Here is a 22,417-nt window from a genome sequence, read left to right on the forward strand (position 1 = left end):
AAAAGAGAGAACCACAGGTCATTATGTTTACATGACTATGCCACAGACACAAAGTGAAAAATTCATTTTTCAGAGCACGGAACGAGCTCTCTGCCCAGTGTCCAGCAGGGCAGAGTTCAAGTGACCTCAGTCATCACCTCGAATGACCTCAAGCTCCCCCAGCCAATAAGCACACACTCTTATCCTTGATACTATATTTATGTATGTACAAAGTCAGTATTTATGCACAGGAAGAAAATGCAAAAATATTTAGATATAAGTATATATCTTGGGAAAACACCTTCCATGTGTCACGCCATACCAGTATATTTCACCAGCGTGGTTTATGACTGCTAAATACAGAACTCTCAGAAGCTAACAGGTCTGAAATATAAGATACAAAATATAGTACCCACACTGTTTAAAAGGCAGTAATGATTTTTGTTTCCCAGAAAGAGCAGGTACAAATGTCTTTGAAGCACCATGAATATGCAGACAGGGGAGAATTTCAGGCTCTCAGTTGAATAGCCCTCGATTACAGTGGCATAAACTTCATGGCAACTAGCAGATACCGTGGACACTCCGAGGATGAGACCAACACTATTAAGTTCATTTAATAGCAGAGATGGAGTGAAGTCAGGGCAAGCAGCAGCTCACATGTCTACCCAGTTCGAAGGGAAAAAGTGACACAATTAAATCGGACTTAACTCAACAAAGGAGATTTAATGTCAACGACATTTTCGAAGTAGCCCAAGGCGACAGGTTAAAAAAAAAAAGACCTTTTTGGGCAGAAATCAGAGGAACGGTGGCTTCCTGTTCTCTGTCCCACAGGAGATGAGCAACACCCACTCATAATCAGGGAGGCTGAACAAATTCAGACTGCTTTCTCATATTACTCATCATACTTACATCTCATGCACATATCGTATGCATTGCATACACACACACACACTACACCTACTGATGTATGATCGAAGCTGCATCCCACACTGCTATTGTGGGCAGCTCCTGCAGGCATTATGTATGTAGTGGAGGTTCAGCGATGGACACTTTCTAGTCTTTACCCGTGCTCCGTGACTCACTTCAGACCATGTATATTCGAGCGTTGCATACAGCATGCGATGTGTTCACTAATACTGTGTCTGCACGCGCAGTCACACTCAGCAAGCCCGCCATCACGGCTCTGTAGAAAGGCTCGCGTGGCAGAGCAGATCCACGCGTGGACGCCGCCACCAGCCGGGGCCTTAAAAAAAAAAAAAAAAAATGAGCCGAAAACGACCGGCTCGCGGCGGGGGGGAACTTGGGTGGTCGAGACATCTCCTCGTCCTCGCACACCTGCAGAGGCGACGTGAGAACGGGGTGGGGGGGTACGTGAGAGGGGGCTGGAACGGAGCACGCCTGGTGCCAGGCACCCGGCAGGCCAGTGGGAGGCCTTCACCCTTCAATAAACCCCAGCGAAAGGTCAAAGGCATGCATTATTTATGAGTCGTGGAAGTGCCAGGGCCAATAGCAGCATCAGTGCATGGGCCGAAGGCTGAATCGTACTGCTGTGCTGTGCTGAGCAACAACACTCAACTGGCAGCAGTGCCACAGAATAGATGGAAATGTGTTCATCATTTTAGTCTTATTTGAGAATATTCTAAGCGCCTATAAATACGACAGCATGTGTGGAGCTTTCTTCTGAATTATTTTCACTTACTGTACATGTTGATTACAGGACAAGGATGCAAAGTGTGCAATGCTGAATGTATAATGATTTAGGTGTCCATTTTAGAAATGAATTTTTATGGGTGTCTACTGGGGTACAGTGCGTAAAGGATTTTTTGGGATCTAACATGAAATATTCAAAAACCTTACTGTAATTTGATGAAAGTCAGATATCCTTAAAATGGAAATAACAGTCAGCACTTTCACAATTCTGCTTATAAAAGACCCTCAGTAAACGGATTTAGAGGGGGGGGTGAATGGTGGAGGGGAGCTAAGTGAATGCAATAAAGGCCGTTTAAAATATGCGCTGACCCGCGAGATGAACTGCAGCCCGTGTTGCTCGGCCAGGGCTCGCGCCGCCCTGCTGCCTCTCTCCAGCGCCACTGCGTAGAAAACATGCGCATCGGTCCCGCGCTGCCCTCCGGCGGCCAAACAGCGCCACTGCGGCACACAGAACGTCGCCACCGCAGCAAACCGCACCACATGCCCTGTGATTTAAAAAAGAAGAACAAGAAGAAGAATGAAAATGATGTTGACAATTATTTCAGATGGCCTGCTTGTCATCCAGGGGGACTATACAAGGTCTTGCATGTCTTGGTTATAATTAATAAAACCAATTCAACTATTAAAAGGTGCAAAGGCCGTTCGCTGTTGAGATCTTTAAAAATGTCAAATTCAGAAACTCTGGATTTGGGTCAACCCATCTTTTCTGCTTTCACATGTCAAAGAATACTTTGACCATATACTGTGTTACTCCATGTAGGCTTTTTCCAAACATATCTGTGATATAGCTACTAGCCCTACTCTACATCACAGAAAGTTGATGAAGTTAGCTGAGTTTATTCGAAACATGAAACGAAGAATACCTGTTACCTACAGGTTTTATATAAGTTATTGCTAAATAACAAAACCAGACATACAAAACCCCAAGCAAACAAAACCAGAGATTCCCCATGAGAGGCTTGTTATGGAGTGTGTGATACTGCAGATCTACTTCTGAAGACTCTCTTCACACTCCCTGCACTGCAGTGACACAATAGCGTTATTGTACAGACTGTGAATGCAAGCAAAGATAACAGTAAAGATCTTTGCCTTCCCATGGTAATCCACATGCACTTGCGTTTTACTGCATGACAGCCTTCCATATGCATATTTCATGCAAACTATCTATGGTAAAGCGATAGATTAGCACCAGCTTTTGGCCGAACGCTTCAGACACCAGGGTGGAGCGCCAACACAAGTAGACTACAGTAGGGATCTATCAGCTAGCATCCTGTGATGTGGTTTCCCACAGCTTGTGGTGGAGGAGCCAATGCACAATGACCAGGGCTCTGCACTGCCTCCTCTTCTCTTCACATCATTGTTATTAGTTTGCAAGTCACACGAAAAAAGAGTAGTACCATCCTCCAGCAGGATTCGTGCTGGCTGTGTCTGCAAGCCCAGGAGGAATCAACTGAATGCTGAATGCGCAGAATCTCTCATACGTGGGGCTGCTGCACAAACCGGCCCCAGAAGCCTATATCAGCTCCGCCCGCTGGTGCTAAAGACCACGCCTCATGTCCCCTTTCGAACTGCTAAAAAAGTGCTTTTCTTCATCAACCCCAGCAACAAGCCATATCTGTATTTGCATACTGTTCGTATAATTATACAATTAGCCTACTTGTGCTTTTTATTTTGGAAAATATGTGAAGCAAATGAGTATATTTTGCCATGAATGAATGCACAAATTGTATGCAATATCTAAAAAAAAGCACACTTTAAATCAGCTCACCAAAAACAGCAGGGTAGCAGATAAGTTACACCTTATATACTGTAGAAATTCCAGTCACTGTTACACCAACCAAGCTTCCACAAGACCTTTGAGATTTAACAACAGACATCTATACTGTTATACTGACAGCCAATAGCAGCTTCACTATTTCACACTAGTCTCTCTACACTCTATTATTTGTCAATTTTTCTGAAGCACATTTAGTACTGGATTTTTGATCCTAAAAAAGCGAAATAATGTGAATTAAATGTATTTTTATTATTAGCTATGCAATGAGTTCATTTAGACTTTTTATATTCATGAATTCTGTTACACCACATGAACCTAAGCTCTGTGATACAGCCAGAAGAAAGACCAAATATATTTAAAAGGTTATGATGCCATTCTCCTGCTGCCGTACAGTGAAACGCGTGGGGCGTCCCGGAGAGCCAAACAGACAGCATGTCTGGGAATCATGGGACTTGGCAGAGCCGGAGTTTCCCCGTTCTCCTCTGCTTGTTTGTTGCTAGACGGGTGGGTGAATATAATCACAGCCTTAATCAATGCTCACAGTCATCTGAGCGAAGGCCGTCAGCAGCATACAGATAAATACAGTGGCAGGGCATCGGTATAAAACAACTAAGCTGCATATAATGGATAACAATAATTTCTCAAAGGTTTTCACAAGCATAAAATGAGGAGCATTCCCAGGATTTTTCCTGTGGTAACCATAATATGTCACCATAAATGCATCCATATTTAAAGGTGCATACCCGGGCACTTTAAAATCCCCCCAAAAACTATAATCTCAGATCCATTTAGTGTAACATTTTCAGTACAAGAAGACCTAAAATGTTTACAGTAACATCTTAGACAACAAGAAAGAAAGTTGACAACCTCTACCTCACGAAAGAGACAATTTTAGATGACATTAATTAAAAAAGAAACCTTTTTTTCTCCTGTTGAACTATATTTTTGCAAAGATACTAGAAGCAGTTGAATGTGCGTGTAGCTCTGTGTATTCCCACATGTTACCTGTCCAGCAGAACCACAGGTCCATCCCTGAGGGCCCAGAACGCTTCAGCTAAAACCTCGTCTGCTCATCCACTGTCTCTCATCCGACGACATATACAAACATGCGCACACGCGCACACACACCCTCCGCACTGCAAAGCAAATTATCTCCAGCCCAGAGCCACCATGCTTCCCTACTGTACGCCGCTTTTAGCATGCAAATGGCGCATTTATCTAACCCCCTTCTTTCTATGCACACTGCTCCAATGCATTCTGGGCAGCAAGAACACACTATTCAGCACCACAGCAACACGGCGAGCAAGCAGCAAGAGCACACCGTGCTGGAACCACTTACCGTGCCTCCCTAGCAGTTGTATACCGCACAAATATTGCTTTTTACTGTTTTATTATGAAGAAAAGATTATTCTGCTACAAGTGGACCCGGTCACATCTCCCCATGAGTGTGATTATCAGAACAAGCCCTTCTGTGAAGGTACAGCTGCACAAAACGCACCAATGCTGTTCACTGCAGCCCTCCACCCCAAAAATAAAAAATAAAAAATTCAGCATGCTTGTCTTAACCGAGCTTTGCTGGGCTAGAATGTATGCCCAGTAAGCCACTTAGGCAACAGGCCCAGGGCACAGAGAGTGGAGAGCGAGAGAGAGAGAGAGAGAGAGAGAGAGAGAGAGAGAGAGAGAGAGAGAGAGAGAGAGAAATAAGAATAGATGATTTGTTCCACAAGCTGAATATCAAGCGCTGGGGCCCAAGGCCCTACAGGGACTCTGATAAAGCACCTGGACATTTTTATAGACAAACCACTTATTCCTGTCCCCATATCGCGTGGGAAGACTGATAACTTTATATTTCTCCTGGGCTGAGTGCAGAAAGGGCCGGAGGGAGAGGCCTTTCACCACTTTAATGGATCAGGCGGAAGCCATGAGGCCCAAGCGCAGATAAAGCAGACAGAGGCGATTTGCAGCACAATGGGAGAGCCGTTTTGGGGAAGACCCAATAAAGAGTAAAATATGACTCATTATGTCGACTCTTTGTACAGTATTAACTGTATGTCACTTTTTAGTGAAAGCTTATTATAGACCTTCTTTATTAGCTTCAGAGGTCGGAAAGCGGGTCAGTTTTAAAGGAGGCTGTGTTTTACTGTGTTAACTTAGCTTCGCTGCGGCCTACAAAGAATTCCGAAGAAAAAACAAGGTGCGTTTGTTAAACATAATTTTTTTAAGCGAATGACAATTAATCAGTCAGAGCTTGAATTCCTGGTGTGAACTGGATATTTCTGTCAGTGTTCAAACAATGATTCAAGGTGCTCTCGTTCACGGACATCATACCCGTTGATAATGCTGTAATGTAAAACGCATCATTTACCCCGTTAACCAACTAAGTCGGTAATTCTAGTTATCGTTATCGATATCTCATGACACGTTCTCTTTCGCTGAATACGCCGTGGCTTCCGTTCATTCGCGAATAAAAGATGAATAAAGGATGAAGCTGAGCTGTGGAGATTTTTCCCTCTACACTGCTATTACCTCGAGCTCCTAGCTCCACACCTTAACTGCACATCTGGAATGTTTTCACCGAGCATCAAAACATATGTAGCCCACTAATAAGTCTTTCACCCTTTTGCTGCTTTAGATCTCAGTGTCTTACGATAGGCGATACCCAACGAAGTGTTGGAACGACTAATAGAAGCCAAAGTCTAATCAAAAAGCATTTTCCTAATGTTACAAATTCGCATGATTTTCACACATTCACGACGAAAGCAGCTTTTGACACATAGCTTCATCTGCTTTTCAAATCAAAATCAAATCAAATGTATTTATACAGCGCTTTTTACAACAGGTGTTGTCACAAAGCAGCTTTACAAACGTCCAAGTCCAAGCCCCCAGTGAGTAAGACAAGGGTGACAGTGGCAAGGAAAAACTTCCTAGAACATGAAGAAGAAACCTGGAGAGGAACCAAGACTCAAAGGGGGGTTGTTGGGGGTCCGTCCTCCTCCTCTTATAGTAATCAGTATAACCATTCAACCAAATATATTTAGAAGTGCTGATTTTAAATTACACTACAGCTACACTGCTGTAGCAAAGACTGAAAAGTGTAATTTTATGACACTGGCTCCCGTGCTACTAAAATAAACACTGCGTGAGCAATTTCAGTCCCTCGCTTGTTTAACAGTCTTAAACGTAAGAAAATATGTGATAGTAAAATAATCACCGCTCCTAAGTCCAGCGAGACCCATACTGCGCCACTGCTTGTGAACATTATGGGTTGCTATTTTGTCTCCGTACTTTGATCAGACTTGTCTTGTATGTTACTCCGTAGATTTGATGCTTCTGATCACGTCGCTCTGGAGAACTTTTCACCAACTGCAGGACAAACTTGACATCCGCGTACGCATGCGTGCTGGCCACGGCTCGGTAGCGCGGGAGTGTGCTGTTCAGTTGAAAGGAGCAAGTTGTCAGCATTGGTGAAGTAGCATTTAGCTACATTTTATACTGAGCTTATATTTACTTGTAGCTAGTTGCCTAAGTGGCGAGTGCATGTTGAAGTATTTGAGAAGGTGAAGGAGGATTCAGTGGTTGAGGGTTCAGTTAACATTAGTTGCTGTCTTAACTAACCTGCTTTCCTAACTACGTTTTGATAACAACAACGACCTAGCTAAGCTAACCTACCTAAGCTAACTAACGCTAGTTAAGTTATCCAAGTCTTTTAACCTAACCTTCTTGGTTATAGTCATAATTACTAGAGTTATCTAAGATAGCTAACGCTTTAATTTACGGAACAGCTAACTAGCTAAGCTCAGATAGTATTAAAGAACGAGAAAATATCTTTGCTAGCTAACGTTACTGACAAGTCCTTGGAAAAGGGCACATAGCGTTAGCTTACTTTCAAAGTTTAGTTACCTTCGAAACATTTTTGGATTTTTAAAACCTGTTAGCGAGTCAATAAAAAACACAAGTTAGAAACAGATTTATCAACGACTCGCATTTTATGCACTGTGGCAAATAATGGCTATCGAGTGATAGTTCGCTCGAGCCTGAGTCATAGTCACGTAGATAAACATGTAAATAATCGCTGAGTTGTACGAAAACGCACAGGTCATTTTTCTGTTTATGACTTTTTCTTTGTGCTGGTCTCAACCCCATCTCCCATGGCTTCACTCTTAATTTGGATACGGGCCTTTTTTGCATGACTGTAAACTCACTTTACGTGGACATACTGATAACCAGTAGTTACTTCTGTGGTATTTTACAAAGCAGGATTTATCTGTTACTTTAAGACAACAGCGAAAACAGACCAGTTAGAAATTGTTCTTACAGGTTTTAGAGAAGGAACAAATACTGTTACATTTGCCCTAGACTTTTTGGTTTACACTTGTCTAAATATATGTATTTAATGAAAGTAAGGAGATACCATAATAAAGAGACCATGAGGATCTTAGGGCCCTAATTTTATGTATTACTATTTCCTCTAGGGCTTGTATTAGGCATTGAATGTAAGTTAAACTACATTCATCTGTAGAAGGAATAAAAAATAAATAAATGCAGGTTTTAATGCTGAATCCATTTTATTTTATTTTATTTTATTTTATTTATTTATTTTGCAGTCTGACTTAACAGTACCATGGAGGATGACTTCAGTCAGTCCCTCACTCCGCCCGTGTCTCCCTTTATGGTGGAAGAACTCTGTGAGCCAGCTCCCGCCTGGCCCCCCTGCTTTTCTTGTGCGTTTGAACCGGGAAGAGAGGAGTCGTGTTCGCTGTCGTCTGAAGGCTACATCGGCCGGGGTACACTGAAGAGGTACCTTCCTCTTAGGCCACACGTTTGTGTAAGATGGAGGATGTGTTCCTCCTTGAGTCTTGGTGTGCCCAAGGTTTCTTCCTTAAACTCACCCATTGAGTTTTTCCATGCCACTATCGCCTTCAGCTTGCTCATCCGAGATCTGAACCCATACACTTGTGACAATGTGTATTGTAAAAAAGGGACAAATAAATAAATTTGACTAATAACAAAATCATGGCTGCTGAACATGAATATATCTGATAAAAGCTGCCGTCTTTAATGTGTAACCTCAGTCCTTTTCATCCTGTCAAGATTGCTGTTAAAATTGGACCCAGCTCCTGCAGATTTTGAAGCAGATACTGTAGATATTTTTGGCTTCCCTTGGGTGACTGAAACAGCATTGGTGGAGTCTCCCAAACTTCTGTTTGGCTTGTTCAGGTGAGTGTGCTGATTGTATGAGATTTGGAGATCAGCCACACTGTCTGCTGACAGACAGAGTCTATTAATTTCACAATCTGTCCACTCTTTCAGGCAAAAAGTATTCAGCTTGGAAGCAATGGTGCAGTCCAGCTCACAAGGTTTTGGTAAGCAGTACCGTTCAACTTTTATGACAATGGTCTGTATTCTAAAATGGACAGAGCCCTCTTATATCCTTTAAAGTTTCTGTAGATCACCAGTGAACAGCCTGCATTTAATATGCACACATTCTCCTTTTCCTATACACAATATTATTGCCTTTAATCTTACATGTGTCTGTGATATTTCAAATAGAACCTTTTTTAGAACCACCACCAGTACATCTGCATGTGTTATCAGGATATCAATTTTTTTCAAATGTGTGTACCAGTGAGGTGTTGGTTATTTTTTAATCTACTTTAGACTATGGTATGAAGGAGCGATCAGATGTAAATTCCAAATGCATGGTAGGGTCCCCTCTGTTGATCCGTAGACATTACATGGCAGTGCGTAAATGACATTTTCTTTCACCTCTTTCAGGTCATGCAAGCAGCCTTCATTATGAAGCCGAAGAGCTGCGACACCAGTGCACACTCTTCCTCACATACGTTAAGGTCTTCATCCACAGGTGGGTCTGTGGCTACACATGGGTCAAGAACAGCAAAAAACAGGATATTGGACTGCATGTCAACCTGTTGTCTTCTCCCAAGGTTCCTGGAGGCTCCCTTGGCACTGGAGGAAGGCCTGGCTCACCCGTTTGCAAGGCTGGAGGCCCAGCTACCATCCACGCTGGTGGAGGAGCTGTTCAGCATCACGCTGCTGATGGGCCGCCTCAGAGACTTGCCTGCCAATGTCCAGAGCACCTTCACCATCCAGCACCCTGGGAAGGTGCAGCTGAACATATTACCCCCCCCCCCCCAAACTTGACTGGGTATGTGAATGTGTGAAGGCGAATGGATGATTAGCTGAGAGAGATCAACTATATCTTCTCTCTCCAGCTACTCCCTCCATCCTGGCATTTACTGCACCTGTACCTGGACGTGCACTGGGTTGTGCTGGAGATCCTGCAGCTCTTGGGTCAGAAGCTAATGGGTAAGAGCCAGTGAAAGGTAACTTCATCCAAAAATGATCCTATTCTTAAACCTAATGGGTGCTTGTAAGAGTGATATATAAAAGTTCTTTCATTTCTTGTTGGGTAAGAATGCTGGGTTACTTTCTAAAGCGATAGTTGCTGTTGCACTGGAACTGGGGGGTGTTAGCTGTGGGAGTGAGGCTGCTCTTAATAGAACAAGCAAAATTAAATCAGCTCATTCAGGGTGGTTAGGCTGCTTTACATTTGAACCTTTCTGAAACCAGCATTTAAGACAGCCATCAGCACCTATAATGAAGCGGTTATTGGAGGCAGGGTATAAGTGTTAAATTGGTTATGATGAGGGTGCTCTGTGCTGTTACCCGTGCTAGGTCAGGTTGTGTACGCCCACCAGTTTGTGGATTTAACAGGAGAAACCCTCACCAACATCAGCCTGTTTGAGGACCACCTCAACAACCTGCTGAGTGACCTCATAAGCCTGTCTATGAGCAAGTATGGCAAGGTGCGTGTCTGCACAACTGCAGAGACATATGAGATTAATATATTATTTACCAAACCCAACACCCCCTCCAGGTGAGAGCAACAGAGGCACTGAGCACCAATCACTATCACTGTGTCTGTACCAAAGAGCTATGGATCCTCCTTATCCACCTCCTGGAACACAGGAGCAAAACCATACACACACAGGTAGACACACACACACACACATACATAAACTGTTGTCCACTCACAAATGCTGGAGACAGTTAAACTCATGCTGTATCATGTTTTCTCAGTCATTTTGGGCCTATGTAAATACACTGCTGCAGTCGGTCCTGAAGGGGGTGCAAGTGGGTGGGCGGGATCTGCGGCTCCCAGCACACTGTAAGGATGTGCTGGGCTTCGCCTGGTGGCTGCTCACACACCTCGCACAGCTGGGCATGTACAGCTGCAACGGGACCCTTCACAACGAGGTATGACACTGAAACATGATCTCACACATCTTGTTCTCATATTCAGATGCTACTGAGGGCCTTGATTTATCTGGTTCAGGTGTGCTCGATTTTGTGTTAGAAGTTTGGAACTAAACCCTGCAGAGTGGTAGATTTCCAGGAGTTGGGCACCCTTGCTGTAATGAACAATACAGTAATTAATGGCTTGACTCTGAAATGGGTCCTCAAGTTGTGTGTCAGTTTAGTGGAGTAATGGTTTCACATGGAGGCCATCACATCCCACTATTTGTATTTAAAAAAAATAAATAAATAAAAAAGTCACCAACCTGTGTGGTTTTGCTGTTTTTCAGAAACAGCTGGAGGATAATTGGAGCTTTGTGTCTGAGCTGCTGAAATCCAGCTGTGATGTGAAGGTGAGGTTTTTGTTTAGGTGGCCTTATTCAGAGGGAAACTATGGAGAGCCAGTCTCCAGAGTGTGTGTGTGTGTGTGTGTGTGTGTGTGTGTGTGTGTGTGTGTGTGTGTGTGTGTGTGTGTGTGTTTTATGTGGCAGGCCGGGGTACAGGAGGACCAGATCCGGATGCATGTGCATTGCTGTCTCAGTCTCAGTCTCATGTGGGAGTCTAATGTCAGTGTTGTAACCACTCTCTGGGAATACTTCAGCAAGAATCTGGTACGTAAGCCACAAAGACATTGTCATGACTTAAACGTGCGTCATCCCACTCTCACTGAAGAAACCTGTAATAGCAAAGAGTTTAAATAAGACAATGTGTCTGTAAACCTCTCTCTCATGCACGCACTGTGTCTCTCACTATCTAGAAAGCTAAGTCTATTTTACTTTCACCAGCTATTTTATTAGAAACAGCTACCCTACACTTTAGTACTCACTCACTCACTCACTGTCAGTTACTAACTGCGGCCCATCAGTGGGCTGGCACAATTAATCAGCCATCCTCTTCACTGTTTATCACTGGGCAGTTTTTGACCACAGAGACACTGCTGACCAGATATCACCTGGGGGAGAACTAACAAAGCCCCAACATGGGCTCCTCAACAAAGCCCTAACACGGAAGTGGCAGGGGCATGTTTGTGGATGTTGTGCTTGTCGAACTTTATCAGGTTTTACATGTCGGTGTCACTGGTGGCTTGGTGAGCTAATGGAGTGGTCTGTATGCAGGCCTGGGGTTATTCCCTCATTCACTTGGCTCCTCTGGGATTTCTCCATGTTTCTGTGTCTGGATGTAGAGTGGATCATTCTCTGTGCCCTGGTTGGGCATGTCCGGATTGGCCAATGTTAGTCCCTCCCCACTCATCCTCCTGGAACAAGCAAAGAGCTGCAGTAGCCCCGCCCCTCTGACGTCCACCAGCCATGCCCAGCTGTACCTCTCTGCCAACTCTTTCCTCATCTTCCTGCGCATGCTGGCGTTGCATTTGAGCCACGAAAGCGCCCCTGGCGCCCCCTGGAGGCAGATCAAGGGAAGGTGAGTAGCCTAGTTAAGGTGGCCCTACAGTGTTAATATGCCAGGGTAGGGTAAGGTCTGTCCAGTTGTTGAAAGGCAGCAGGTGAGTTGGCTCTGTAGTGGATGGCATGACCAAAGCTTCCAACACACCAAAGGGTCTCATATCCATAAAAGTGGTCTCTAGGCTGTGATGGGTATGTGTGTGTGTTTGTCTAAAAGGAAGACAGGTGTTGGGCTGTCTTCCTCTGAAGCTTTGATATTTCTCCCCTGGAGAATACCAGTCTCTGATGTGTCAGGAAAGCAGCCACAGCAGGAACCCAGAGCCAGCGAGAGCCACACCTGCTCTGGGTCCAAACCCATCCATGCCTGCCGCCCAACAGAACCAGAGCTCGCTCTCAGGCCGGTTCTTTCTGGTTCCGTTCAGTAGGGAGCTGGTGAGCAGCCGGGATGGACTAAATCCGGATAATGATTTCCCTCTGTCTGGAGTGTGCTCAGACACACGACAGACATGAAGGCTAATTAGCTAACGAGCATGGCGGGTAATTCGCCTTAACGAAGGCACTCGGGTTTCCAGCAGCATTGGAGCGGGTGTTGGCAGGGACCAGCCTGGCCTGGGCGGGCTCCAGAACCAACCCTCATCTCCACGCACGCAAACCCACACACCCACAAACACACACGCATCCAATCCATGGGGAAGTGTGGGTCGGGGTGCTGGTGGAGAAGCGTGTGGTGCATTAATAAGACCAGCAGGGAGTGCGCTCAGGCTTCAACTCTGGGAATCTCTAACATCTGCTCATCCACAGAAAAAAGCTGCTTGGGATAAACAGACAGTCAAACAAACAAACAAACAAATAGGCAGGCAGGAATAAACACAAACAACAGTGCAGTCTTTTCTAGTCTGCCATCTCATAAACCACTGGCCAGCCCTCAATGTAGTTTATCCAGCCACCCTAAACCCAGTAGGCTCACTGGTGTGTGTGTATGTGTGTGTGTGTGTGTGTGTGTGTGTGAGAGAGAGAGACTTTACATGCGAAAAGGGCATATCTGTTTCCATTTACCTTGGTATTTATTTACAATTGTGTATAAATCTTCAGTGTTTATAAAATGGCATAAAATCTCTCCATTGCATTTTTCTTTAAAAGAATGAGTCTTAAAGAATGAGGTTTAGCCACAGTGAAAGTGCATGTTAACATTGCAGTATTCACAATGCACATCAACAACCTCAGTGATGGGCTAGGATGATGATAGCAGCACCACATATAATGATATTTTGGATCAGTGCACCTACAAGCCCAGGCTGGTAGTTGCCACCTACGAGCTGCTCTGCAAATGCCTGTAGGGCTGTTTTGGATTAGCTGAGTGTAATTTGTTCCTTTTATATGGGTTAATTAATGGTGTGCAGAATGAGTAGCTCCCACTAGTGGCCATCCTTAAACAAACAAATCTGAGAATTATAATACAGTCTGTGCAGAAATGATGGGGACAGGAGAGGGCTTATGGACGCAGTGGCTGTACGTGATTCATGTCAATCATTTTACTGAATAGCAGCACATACCTGCTAGATGAAGGGTCATGGAGGGTCATGGGCAAACCTGCGGCGTTTTCTTGGGCCTCCTCTGATAGAGTGGGGGGGGGGGGGACAGGCTCCAGGGGTTGGGGGTGAGGAGGGGTTGGGGGAGATTTATTGATTTCTGCTCTTGTGCTGTAGTAAGTGTTTCAGTGCTGGGCAACAGCTGTGGGCCTCACTGTTTCTGACATTTAACATGATCTTTAAAGCCATTTCACTTTCCTGCCCTGGAGGATCACACAGCACTTTTAGCTTCTCTCTCTCTCTCTCTCACACACACACACAGTCTCTCTATTTTTCAACCTCTCACACACAATCTATCATTCTCACACCATCTTTCTCACACATGCACAAGTCTCTTTTTCTCTCCATCATTCTCTCTCTCTCTCTCTCTCATACATCCATGCCCTCCCACCCCTCTTATTTGAGTGTAAAATTTAAGCATAAACACACTTGCAGTCTTGCTTCTTCCAAGGTGTACAGTATGTCAAATGGACTTGTTCTACAGAATAGGGCCTTAAGCTGTTTGCTTGCAGGAAGAAATTGAAAACAGAATAAGGAAATAATAATGAATGAATTTTAATAAGTAGATTAAATATTGAGTATATCGTTTGAGTAAGTACTTTTGTTTTAGATTAACGCTGCACTAAACACTCATTCCCCCTCCCTCCTACAGGATCTACGCCAAATTTCACGCACGGCGCATGGCCGAACTGTCGGAGTCTGGCTTGCATCACTTCCTGCTGCTCTTCCTGGTGCTGGCTTGCTGTGCGGACCTGGAGGATGTGGCAGGGCGTGCTTGTGACCTGTTGGCGCTGCTGCCGCCTGGGGCGACGGCGCCCACGATCTGTGCTCTGCAGTGGCGTGGGCAGTTGTCCCTGACACTGCTTTACGTGGAGCGGGCGCTGGACGTGGGTGCCCTTGCCACTCGCCTCTCCTCCTCGTTCGAAAAGGCCGCACGGGAGTTCTACCTGAAGACGACGGAGGTGGCGCGCAGGGCCGCTCTGTGGCCGCTGCTTGCCTCCTACCTGGGGGGCGTGAGCGAGGTGTGGGAGACCAGCGCCACCTTGTGCTTGTCTGAGGAGAAGCTCCTTGGCGAAGGCTTCAGCCTCCTGTTGCCTGCGTGCCGGCCGGCCGAGCTTAGCACTGCACTGAGCTTCCTGCAGACTGCACTCGCACAGCTACGGTGAGAGTGCACGTGCACACACCCACGCACACCAGGACAGGTACACTACAAAACACACACACATTATGTACATTACACGTTCACATGCCTGAAATGTAGTACAGTTGTATCCACACATGAACTTGCACACCTGCTAGGATACATTCCTGTTTACTGACTGTCATGTTCTCACACACTGAATGCCCCCAGGCTCATCGTCAACCTAGCAGTCACAGAAACTCTTGGTTCTGTCTCCAGGGGGCCCTGGTGGGGCTTCAGTCTCGCTCCTCTGTGTCTCTCATGTTAACAATAGCTGGATTGTTCAGTGGTCACCAGCACCAGGAGAAGCTCATCCATTGTGGCAGTGCAGGTGGGAGAGGCACTGTGGGGCCCCTGTTTGTCTCTGGGTCCCTGTGGCCCCTGGGTCATCCTCCACAGGTGCAGGCAGAGAAGTGTGTAGAGTTTCAGCGCTGGAATCCTGAGAGTCTCAGGAGCATGGAGTGCAGAATGAGCTTCAGACAGGAGATTGTGCTTGTTTCTGTGTGAGTGAGAGAGAGAGACAGCAAGTGAGAGAAGAATGGTCTATTAGAACAGTGTGAAAAGGAAAGTGTATAGGCACTGTAAGTTGGGGGACAAGCGCTGTGTGTTAAAGGATCCGTGTGGAAAAAGAACAGTGTGTCAAGAGGTGTGTGTGTAAAAGAGAGAGAGAGACAAACAGCATGAGTTCACTGCAGGGACGATGGTGTACCTTACACAGCTCACACAGCCCCAGGTCACTGTATGTGAGTTAAATGTCGAGAGAACTGTGTGCGCCCATGCACGTCTAGGGCAACAAACTTCTTAAAGTTTTTTAGCGGGATATGTTGCACCTCGTATCATACACCATTTATGCCGCACACACTCCAGGGTCAGATCATATAGCCTTTACTATACTGAACTGGCCTCTCTAATCTAAATGTGTGGTGCTGTCTCACTCCCAGCATGGAAGGGTTGGAGGTCTCTGTTTAGCTCATTAATAGCTGATAAGAAGCAAGCTGGCTGTGTGCGATTCCCCTACACACTCATGCCGCCATAGACATCATACTGACCCAGTTTACAGAAACCCCCTGCCCCCACCGTGCGTCCTCACAAATTACTCTTAATTCCTCTGCCGTTTGCTACTATCACTGTGATTAATGTGTTTTCACTGACACAATTAATGTGTAATTATGTGGTGGGGGGGGTAAATTGGGCCACTGGGTGTCTGCTGAAAGCCTTAGTGAAATTAGCCAGCACACAGGAGCAGGACCTGCTTCCGCTGACTGGATCTGACCAATGATTTACACAGATGACACTGGCCAAGAGCCAGTCGTGCTCTAATGCCGCTCATTGCATTCCCTCCCACGATCCTGTGTGTGTGACGGTTGAGTCGCCTCCGTGATGACCCCCGCAGTGTACCGAGCTGCTAATCGAGTTCTCGGTAATCGATTAATCAGGTCCTTCCTGCTGCGCTCTCTTCTCACCCCCCCCACCCCACCCTCCCCCGCTCCCATTCCCCTGTGTCTCAGATTGCCCTCAGATCTGTAAAAACTCCAAGAAACTTCAATTTCTTTATTGATATTAAATATTTTGTTCACCAGGAGTGTGGTTGATTAAAAGCATGTTAATGTGAGGTTGAACTAGGCTTTTAGGTCTTGCGAAAAACAAATGTAATGTTAATGCAAGGCTGAAGAAGGCCTTGGTCGTACACCTCTGAAGATTCTTCACTGATTGTGTCATGTTTGTAGGTGCGTACTGCAATAGTGAACCCAATGAACAAGGGGTCAAACTACAGTTTACACAATGCATGCTACACAGCTCATACTACATGGCTAGATTCATGTTTATGTGCCTGTGTGTGTACATGCATCTCATAGATGTGAGGTGAGGGTTTTTTAAAAGGTTTGTGCCACTGTCAGGAAGGGATTTAAGAGGGCTCTCGTGTGTGTGTGTGTGTGTGTGTGTGTGTGTGTGTGTGTGTGTGTGTGTGTGTGTGTGTGTGTGTATTTTGCTGCTCTCAGGGGAGATTAAGAAACTGTGTGTATGTTGCAAGATGCACGCAGAGGGGATTAAGAGTTGTGCGTGTGTGTGTTTGTGTGTGTGTGTGTGTGTTGTAAAATGCACATGGAGGGGATTAAGAGTTGTGCGTGTGTGTGTGTGTGTTGTAAAATGCACGTAGAGGGGATTAAGAGGTGTCTGTGCTGATGTGGAGCACAATGAGGGCTGATGGGTGTGAAAGGGCCATTCCACCGCTGTAACGAGTCTAATGAATTCACACTCTAATCGATTGGCTCAGCTCTCTGTGGATTAGATGCAACCTTGCTAGAAGGCACAGAGGTGTGCGCGCGCATGTGTGTGTCTGTGCGTGTGTGTGCTTCTGTGGGTGAACGTGTGTGTGTGTGTGTGTGTGTGTGTGTGTGTGTGTGTGTGTGTGTGTGTGTGTGTGTGTGTGTGGAGCTCACCCCAGCCCTCTCTCTAGTGGTCTTGCTTTGAGCTGAGAGAATGACAGGAGAGGAGGATCATCTCCACTCTAAATGAGATTACAGAGCCTTCAGCTGCTTAGCTGGTCTAATGCCAGCCGCTGAGGGCCCGGCGCAGAGCCTCAGAGCTTGAGCTGATACAGCTCACAGCACCAGGCCCTGGCCACCACAGCCCCGCCAAGCACACCATCCTGCACATCACCCCGCATGCCCTAATCCCCCCCCCCACCCTCACATGCCATTTGAGTGGTGGAGAGGGGTGGGTTGGGAGGGGCACCTGGAGGAGAGACAAGTACAGAAGAGAAACAACCAGAGAGAAAGGATGGAGGGTTAGAGTGGAATAAAGACAGGGCATCTAAAGAAATCAAGGGAAAGGATTCTTCATATGAAGTTTAATCTCCCCCTTTTCATCAGGAGGGTACAGCGGCTCTGTCACCAGCACGGCTGCCCTGCAGACTCTTCTAGCTGGGCTCCTCCTCCAAGCGTGGCTAAAGAGCGCCACCTAGCGGTGGCCACAGCACTCTGGACCCATTTCTTCCCTTTCCTGCGTAGTCTCAGGCTTTCGCAGACTCCCCCGGCACAGCTGGCCGACGCTGGCGCAGGTGAGAGCGCAGAGGGAGACAGACTGCCACAGAAGAAATGCAAATCCCTGCTAGTATACTAAGACCAGCATTAAACACCCTACAGAGTGTAATAGCTGGCAATGGCATATGTTAAAGTTAACGTGAAAGTTAATGGTCCCACCTGGTGACTGTCCCCTCAGTGGGTAGCTTTACTGTCCACAGTGGCTGAAATGAGCTCAAGTCGAGCCAGTGTATGAAAGAAGAGGTTGATGTCCATGTTTCTCACTGTCCCCAGGTTTCACCCTGCTAGCCTTAGACATGCCAAGCTCCACCCCTCAGGACCTTCAGCCCCATCCAGTCCAGTCCATAATGCAGGGCTTCGGCTGGGATGAGATGCTCTGCCCTCTGTTGGTGACACGGTACCTCAACCATCTGCTGCAGAATGGGTAACTGTCTGTCTCTTGCTTTGTTCTTTTTCCCCTCTATATAATTCAAACCTTGTTCTGTTAATGAATTATCAAGGTCTCCATTGCTTTTTCCCCCCCCCAAATTTCCCTCGCTTTCTTTGTTTCCTTCCCTCTGTCACTGCTCTGCAAGTCTGCTGGATGACGGTATGTTGAACTGCTTCTCCTCTCCCATGCTTTAGTGAGCTGGTGGGCTGGATGAGTTCTGGTTCTGGTGCTGGTTCGGCCCAGGCACTGTGTGTGAGAGCCTGGATCCGCTCTGTTCTACAGCAGCACCTGCACAAGAGCCCTGATGCTCCCAGCAGCAGAACAGGTACACTCCACCAAGCACAGCTAAACTCACATCACCGCGCACACACACGCATACAGCACGCATACAGCACAGCACACATCCTAACACACACATACCAGGAAGAGCTCTCAGTATTAACAAGTTTCTGAGAAGCTGGATGCTGTATGAATGGTGAAATATCGATAGCTGCATCACCCACCACCACCATCACCACAGACCATCTCTTCAACTGGGTGTGTGTGGCTGTATGTGTGTTTGTGCAGGCAGAACTCTAGATGAGCAGTTGGCTGAAATGACCAGGCTGGTGCTTCGCCTACCAGAGGTAGAGTCTCTACTTCAGAGAGCGGGTCTGCAGCCCGGCTCAGCCAGGCTAGAGGCCAAACCTGCACTGGCACTGTTTATTAAGGTGAGAAAAACACACATTTGCAACCTTTTTTTTTTTTTCTTTTATTGAAATGATTGACTGTCATTTGAATTGGCATATGAAACCTGGGTTTGTGTGTGTGTGTTGTAGTCTGTAGGCCGGGTCTACTCTGGGATGCAGGCGTTGTCTGAGAGATCATCCCTGGTATGTCGAGCACTGGAGTATGTAGGTGATATCCTGAAATATCTCAAACCCTACCTGCTGAACAGGAGCACAGAGGGCTTGCAACTTGCCTACTGGGCACTGGGTGGGTCACTCACACTGCACACTACAACTACTACACTTCTCTGCTACTACGTTACAATCAGTACAGCGCCGCTCTACCATACTTGCACATAGCATCGCATACATACTCAGTTATCAACCTCCTGGCTATTCAGGCTGCATGGTGAAGCTGTGGAGCCCCCTGCTGGCCACGGCAAAGGCACTGCCGCTGCTTCTGCGCATTGTGGACGTGCTGCTGCTGCCTCATTCGCTACTGCAGCAGGACAAGAGCCCGCCCACTCAGGTGCTCTCTGCCCTCCGGGACACGCTACCACTCTACCTGCAGGTGAGAAGACAAGACAAGCTACCTACAGCTTTCAGAGGATCTTTCTGCTGTGTGTGTGGGTGGTAATTGTGTGTTTGTGGTGTTCTGTGCAGGGTCTTTCAGTGGCAGCAGGCATGTCTCAAACACAGGGGGCTTACCTAAAACAGCAGTTACGCAATGTTATCACCCAATATCTGAGTCGTTTTCTCCCGGCCACACCTTCTGCTGGAGCAGTGGCCAATCACCCTGTGCTTCTAGCTGGCTGTGAGTCAGTGCCCAGCCCCCAAGGGGCAAGGCTAAGGAGGAACATCCTAGAGGTGCTGAGGTAGAATATATTGCTGTCATAGCTTCTATAAATGCTGATTTTGTCTTTAAAGACTTGCTACATAATATTCTGATAAGCTGTTGTCTCACACACATCAATCCACAAATCTGTTTTTGACTCTGCCTGAATAATTTCTTTGTAGCCAAGTGACATCTCTGCTTGTGGAAATTGGTTTTAAAGAAGCCATATGCTAAGGGTAGCTGTGAAGGAATGATCAGGAGTAGCTGAAAGGGTTAGTCAGTGGCTATGGATGAGCACTATGGCTGGGTGGGGAGATGCATGAGATTGTTTGGTGTCTTAGATATGGACAGGATTGCACAGGTGAGTAGGTTGCCATATCTTGGCTTTGTCATGTCTAGAATTGTAGCTCCATATGGAACCTGTGGAACTGAGCATGCATTAATGGTGTCAGTGGGGCTGTATTCCTCAGCAGGGAGGCCAGTATGGATCTACTATATTAGCGAGTGTTTGGAGGCATAGTGGGTAAAATCCATAAGAAATTGGCAGCACTGAGTACACATCAACAGTGCCAGTGAGGCTACATACAGCCTTAATCGCCAGGGATACCAATATGGATGTTGCAGTTTAGGGAATGTTTGGCTGCATGGGCAGAGAGGTTCGGAAATAAGGGAGTTTAATTTAATAGCTGCTGTTGATGGTGTGTAAAGGCCATATGGAACTGGCAGCATTGAGTACACATTAATGGTGCCAGTGGGGCTTAGTACAGCCTTAGTCGCCAGGAAGACCAATATGGTCTTTACAGTTTAGGAATTTAGGAAGCAATTGGCTGAGGTTTGGTAAGTGGTAGGTCTGTGATTTCGAATGAAAAATGGAACGGGCCCTGTGTGAAGACCTAATGGTTTGGCACAAGATATTTTAACATCTCATCCCATGTATAAATATATTTACTTATGACTCTGTAGGGAAAACTTTCTCCAGTTTAAAGGCCATGCTCCTCCTCCTCGACTGGCAGCAGTCCTGTCCTTCCTATTGGAGCTTTTGAGACGAAATAATGACACTGATCCCACCCTCCTTACTGTGCCCCTCCCATCTGTGCTGCGCTGCCTGATGCTCATCAACGAACCCCAGGGTAGGATACACACGTAGGATGTAAAACACTAAACACACCTACAGAGCATTCTAACACACAAAGATGGACTGCATGTTCAGTGATGACAGAAAGGTGACACGTGGCTGTGTGTCTGTTGCAGTGAAGAGGTTGAGTGCAGATTGTCTGCAGCTAATTGTGGAAAGATGCTCATCTGCTGCAACACAGGGGCCATGTGAACACACCCTCGCCATCCTCCGGTATCTGCGCCATCAGCAACACACTACACCTTATGCAATATATATAGGCTTGCTTGCAGCTTGGTTGTGTGTGTTCATGTTTGTGTGTGTCCTTAAGAAAACAACATCACAATATTGGAATCTAGCAGTTCTTGTTAAAGAATAAAAACTAAACCGAAATTATAATCCATTAATTATACAATTTGAATTAAATGAGGACCTGTTCTTGAATTTTCTGTTAATGAAAGATAGTAGTCAATACGTATAATTTTTGCTAACGCAGGAGCTGGCAGTGCACATATGTAACCTAAATACCAGAAGGTAAAACAACGAATATAATGAAAAGCAGAACTTGATAGTCATTTTCAGACAATGAAAACAGAGCTTAAATGAAATAAAATGAACCTAAACTGAAATCTATAAATAATTAAAATATGTAAAAGATAAAGAAATGTGTAAAGATGAATGAAAAGTGTGTGTGTGTGTGTGTGTGTGTGTGTGTGTGTGTGTGTACACGTTCATGTGCTGCAGGACCTTTGTGGAGGAGAATGAGGGTGTATATGATTTGCAGGTGTACACTGTTCTAGAGACAGTAGCAATCCTTAGTCCGTCCACTGTGGTGAGTCTCATTCCTGTTCTGTCCCGGAGTCTGCGCAACACAGAGCAGAAGAGAGGCCTTGGGAGAAACACCTTACTCAGGTAACCGTCTACACCCAGGTCTTCACCCAGTTAAGCCTCACACACCCATACCCAGCTCTGCACCCAGACCCTTACCTGAAGGACATAAGTACCTCAGTTATATAACAGAATAAGAATACTCAAACATGTCTGCCAGGAACGGATACCGAGCTGTGCTGGCTCTGTTGGGAGAGGCTGGCCAGACTGAGATGGTTGATCTGGAGGACTGACCACTCACACCTCTGGGGAACCACAGGCTTCTGGAATCACAGCACTCCTACATGTAAATTCTATACATGGTGTATTCATTGTGTGTCTTATCTTTGTATTGCATTATGGCTCTCAATAAATACTGATATGAATGTGATTGTATTAGTGGGAGTGTCTGACTGCAGTAGCACTGATCACCACCCCTCCCCCTACTAAGCCGCTTCTTACACTTCA

General features: G+C 46.0%; 2 protein-coding genes across 5 annotated transcripts in view; one reads left to right on the forward strand and one right to left on the reverse strand.

Annotated features, from left to right (window-relative positions):
• Positions 1 to 6,863, reverse strand: part of LOC113591155 (PC3-like endoprotease variant B) — a 120,603-nt gene extending 113,740 nt beyond the window's left edge. Inside the window, 2 exon segments of the mRNA XM_035528327.1 lie at positions 1,999 to 2,174; positions 6,678 to 6,863. Of these exon segments, the coding sequence (XP_035384220.1) occupies positions 1,999 to 2,174; positions 6,678 to 6,702 (201 nt within the window). The 5' untranslated portion in view covers positions 6,703 to 6,863.
• An 8-nt stretch (positions 6,864 to 6,871) lies between these two features.
• mms22l (MMS22-like, DNA repair protein) lies at positions 6,872 to 22,340 on the forward strand. 4 transcript variants are annotated; one of them, XM_035528320.1, is made up of 26 exons: positions 6,936 to 7,023; positions 7,939 to 7,959; positions 8,071 to 8,263; positions 8,558 to 8,683; positions 8,777 to 8,829; positions 9,242 to 9,329; positions 9,412 to 9,589; positions 9,700 to 9,793; positions 10,163 to 10,293; positions 10,365 to 10,478; positions 10,568 to 10,744; positions 11,074 to 11,136; positions 11,275 to 11,394; positions 11,967 to 12,202; positions 14,425 to 14,934; positions 17,826 to 18,013; positions 18,270 to 18,420; positions 18,621 to 18,751; positions 18,994 to 19,136; positions 19,245 to 19,401; positions 19,535 to 19,704; positions 19,797 to 20,008; positions 20,932 to 21,098; positions 21,220 to 21,316; positions 21,827 to 21,994; positions 22,131 to 22,340. In XM_035528320.1, the coding sequence occupies exons 3-26, from the start codon at positions 8,088 to 8,090 to the stop codon at positions 22,201 to 22,203; spliced, it is 3,723 nt and encodes a 1,240-aa protein (XP_035384213.1). In that variant the 5' UTR covers positions 6,936 to 7,023; positions 7,939 to 7,959; positions 8,071 to 8,087; the 3' UTR covers positions 22,204 to 22,340. The 4 variants fall into 4 exon arrangements, with proteins under 4 accessions (XP_026868330.2, XP_026868331.2, XP_035384213.1 ...); XM_027012529.2 differs by lacking the exons at positions 6,936 to 7,023; positions 7,939 to 7,959 and adding an exon at positions 6,872 to 6,930; XM_027012530.2 differs by lacking the exon at positions 7,939 to 7,959 and having other exon boundaries at positions 6,933 to 7,023.
• Positions 22,341 to 22,417: the final 77 nt, after the last annotated feature.

The sequence above is a fragment of the Electrophorus electricus genome, chromosome 7, assembly GCF_013358815.1.
Source record: "Electrophorus electricus isolate fEleEle1 chromosome 7, fEleEle1.pri, whole genome shotgun sequence".
In the NCBI taxonomy this organism is placed as follows: domain Eukaryota; kingdom Metazoa; phylum Chordata; class Actinopteri; order Gymnotiformes; family Gymnotidae; genus Electrophorus; species Electrophorus electricus.

Excerpts from the sequence above, each read along its gene's own strand:
- mms22l (XM_027012529.2), top strand. The coding sequence starts at position 8,088 with ATGGAGGATGACTTCAGTCAGTCCCTCACTCCGCCCGTGTCTCCCTTT. Across the intron at positions 11,137-11,274 it reads AATCCAGCTGTGATGTGAAG|GCCGGGGTACAGGAGGACCA; the intron begins GTGAGGTTTTTG and ends TTTATGTGGCAG. Across the intron at positions 18,014-18,269 it reads GCTGGCCGACGCTGGCGCAG|GTTTCACCCTGCTAGCCTTA; the intron begins GTGAGAGCGCAG and ends CACTGTCCCCAG.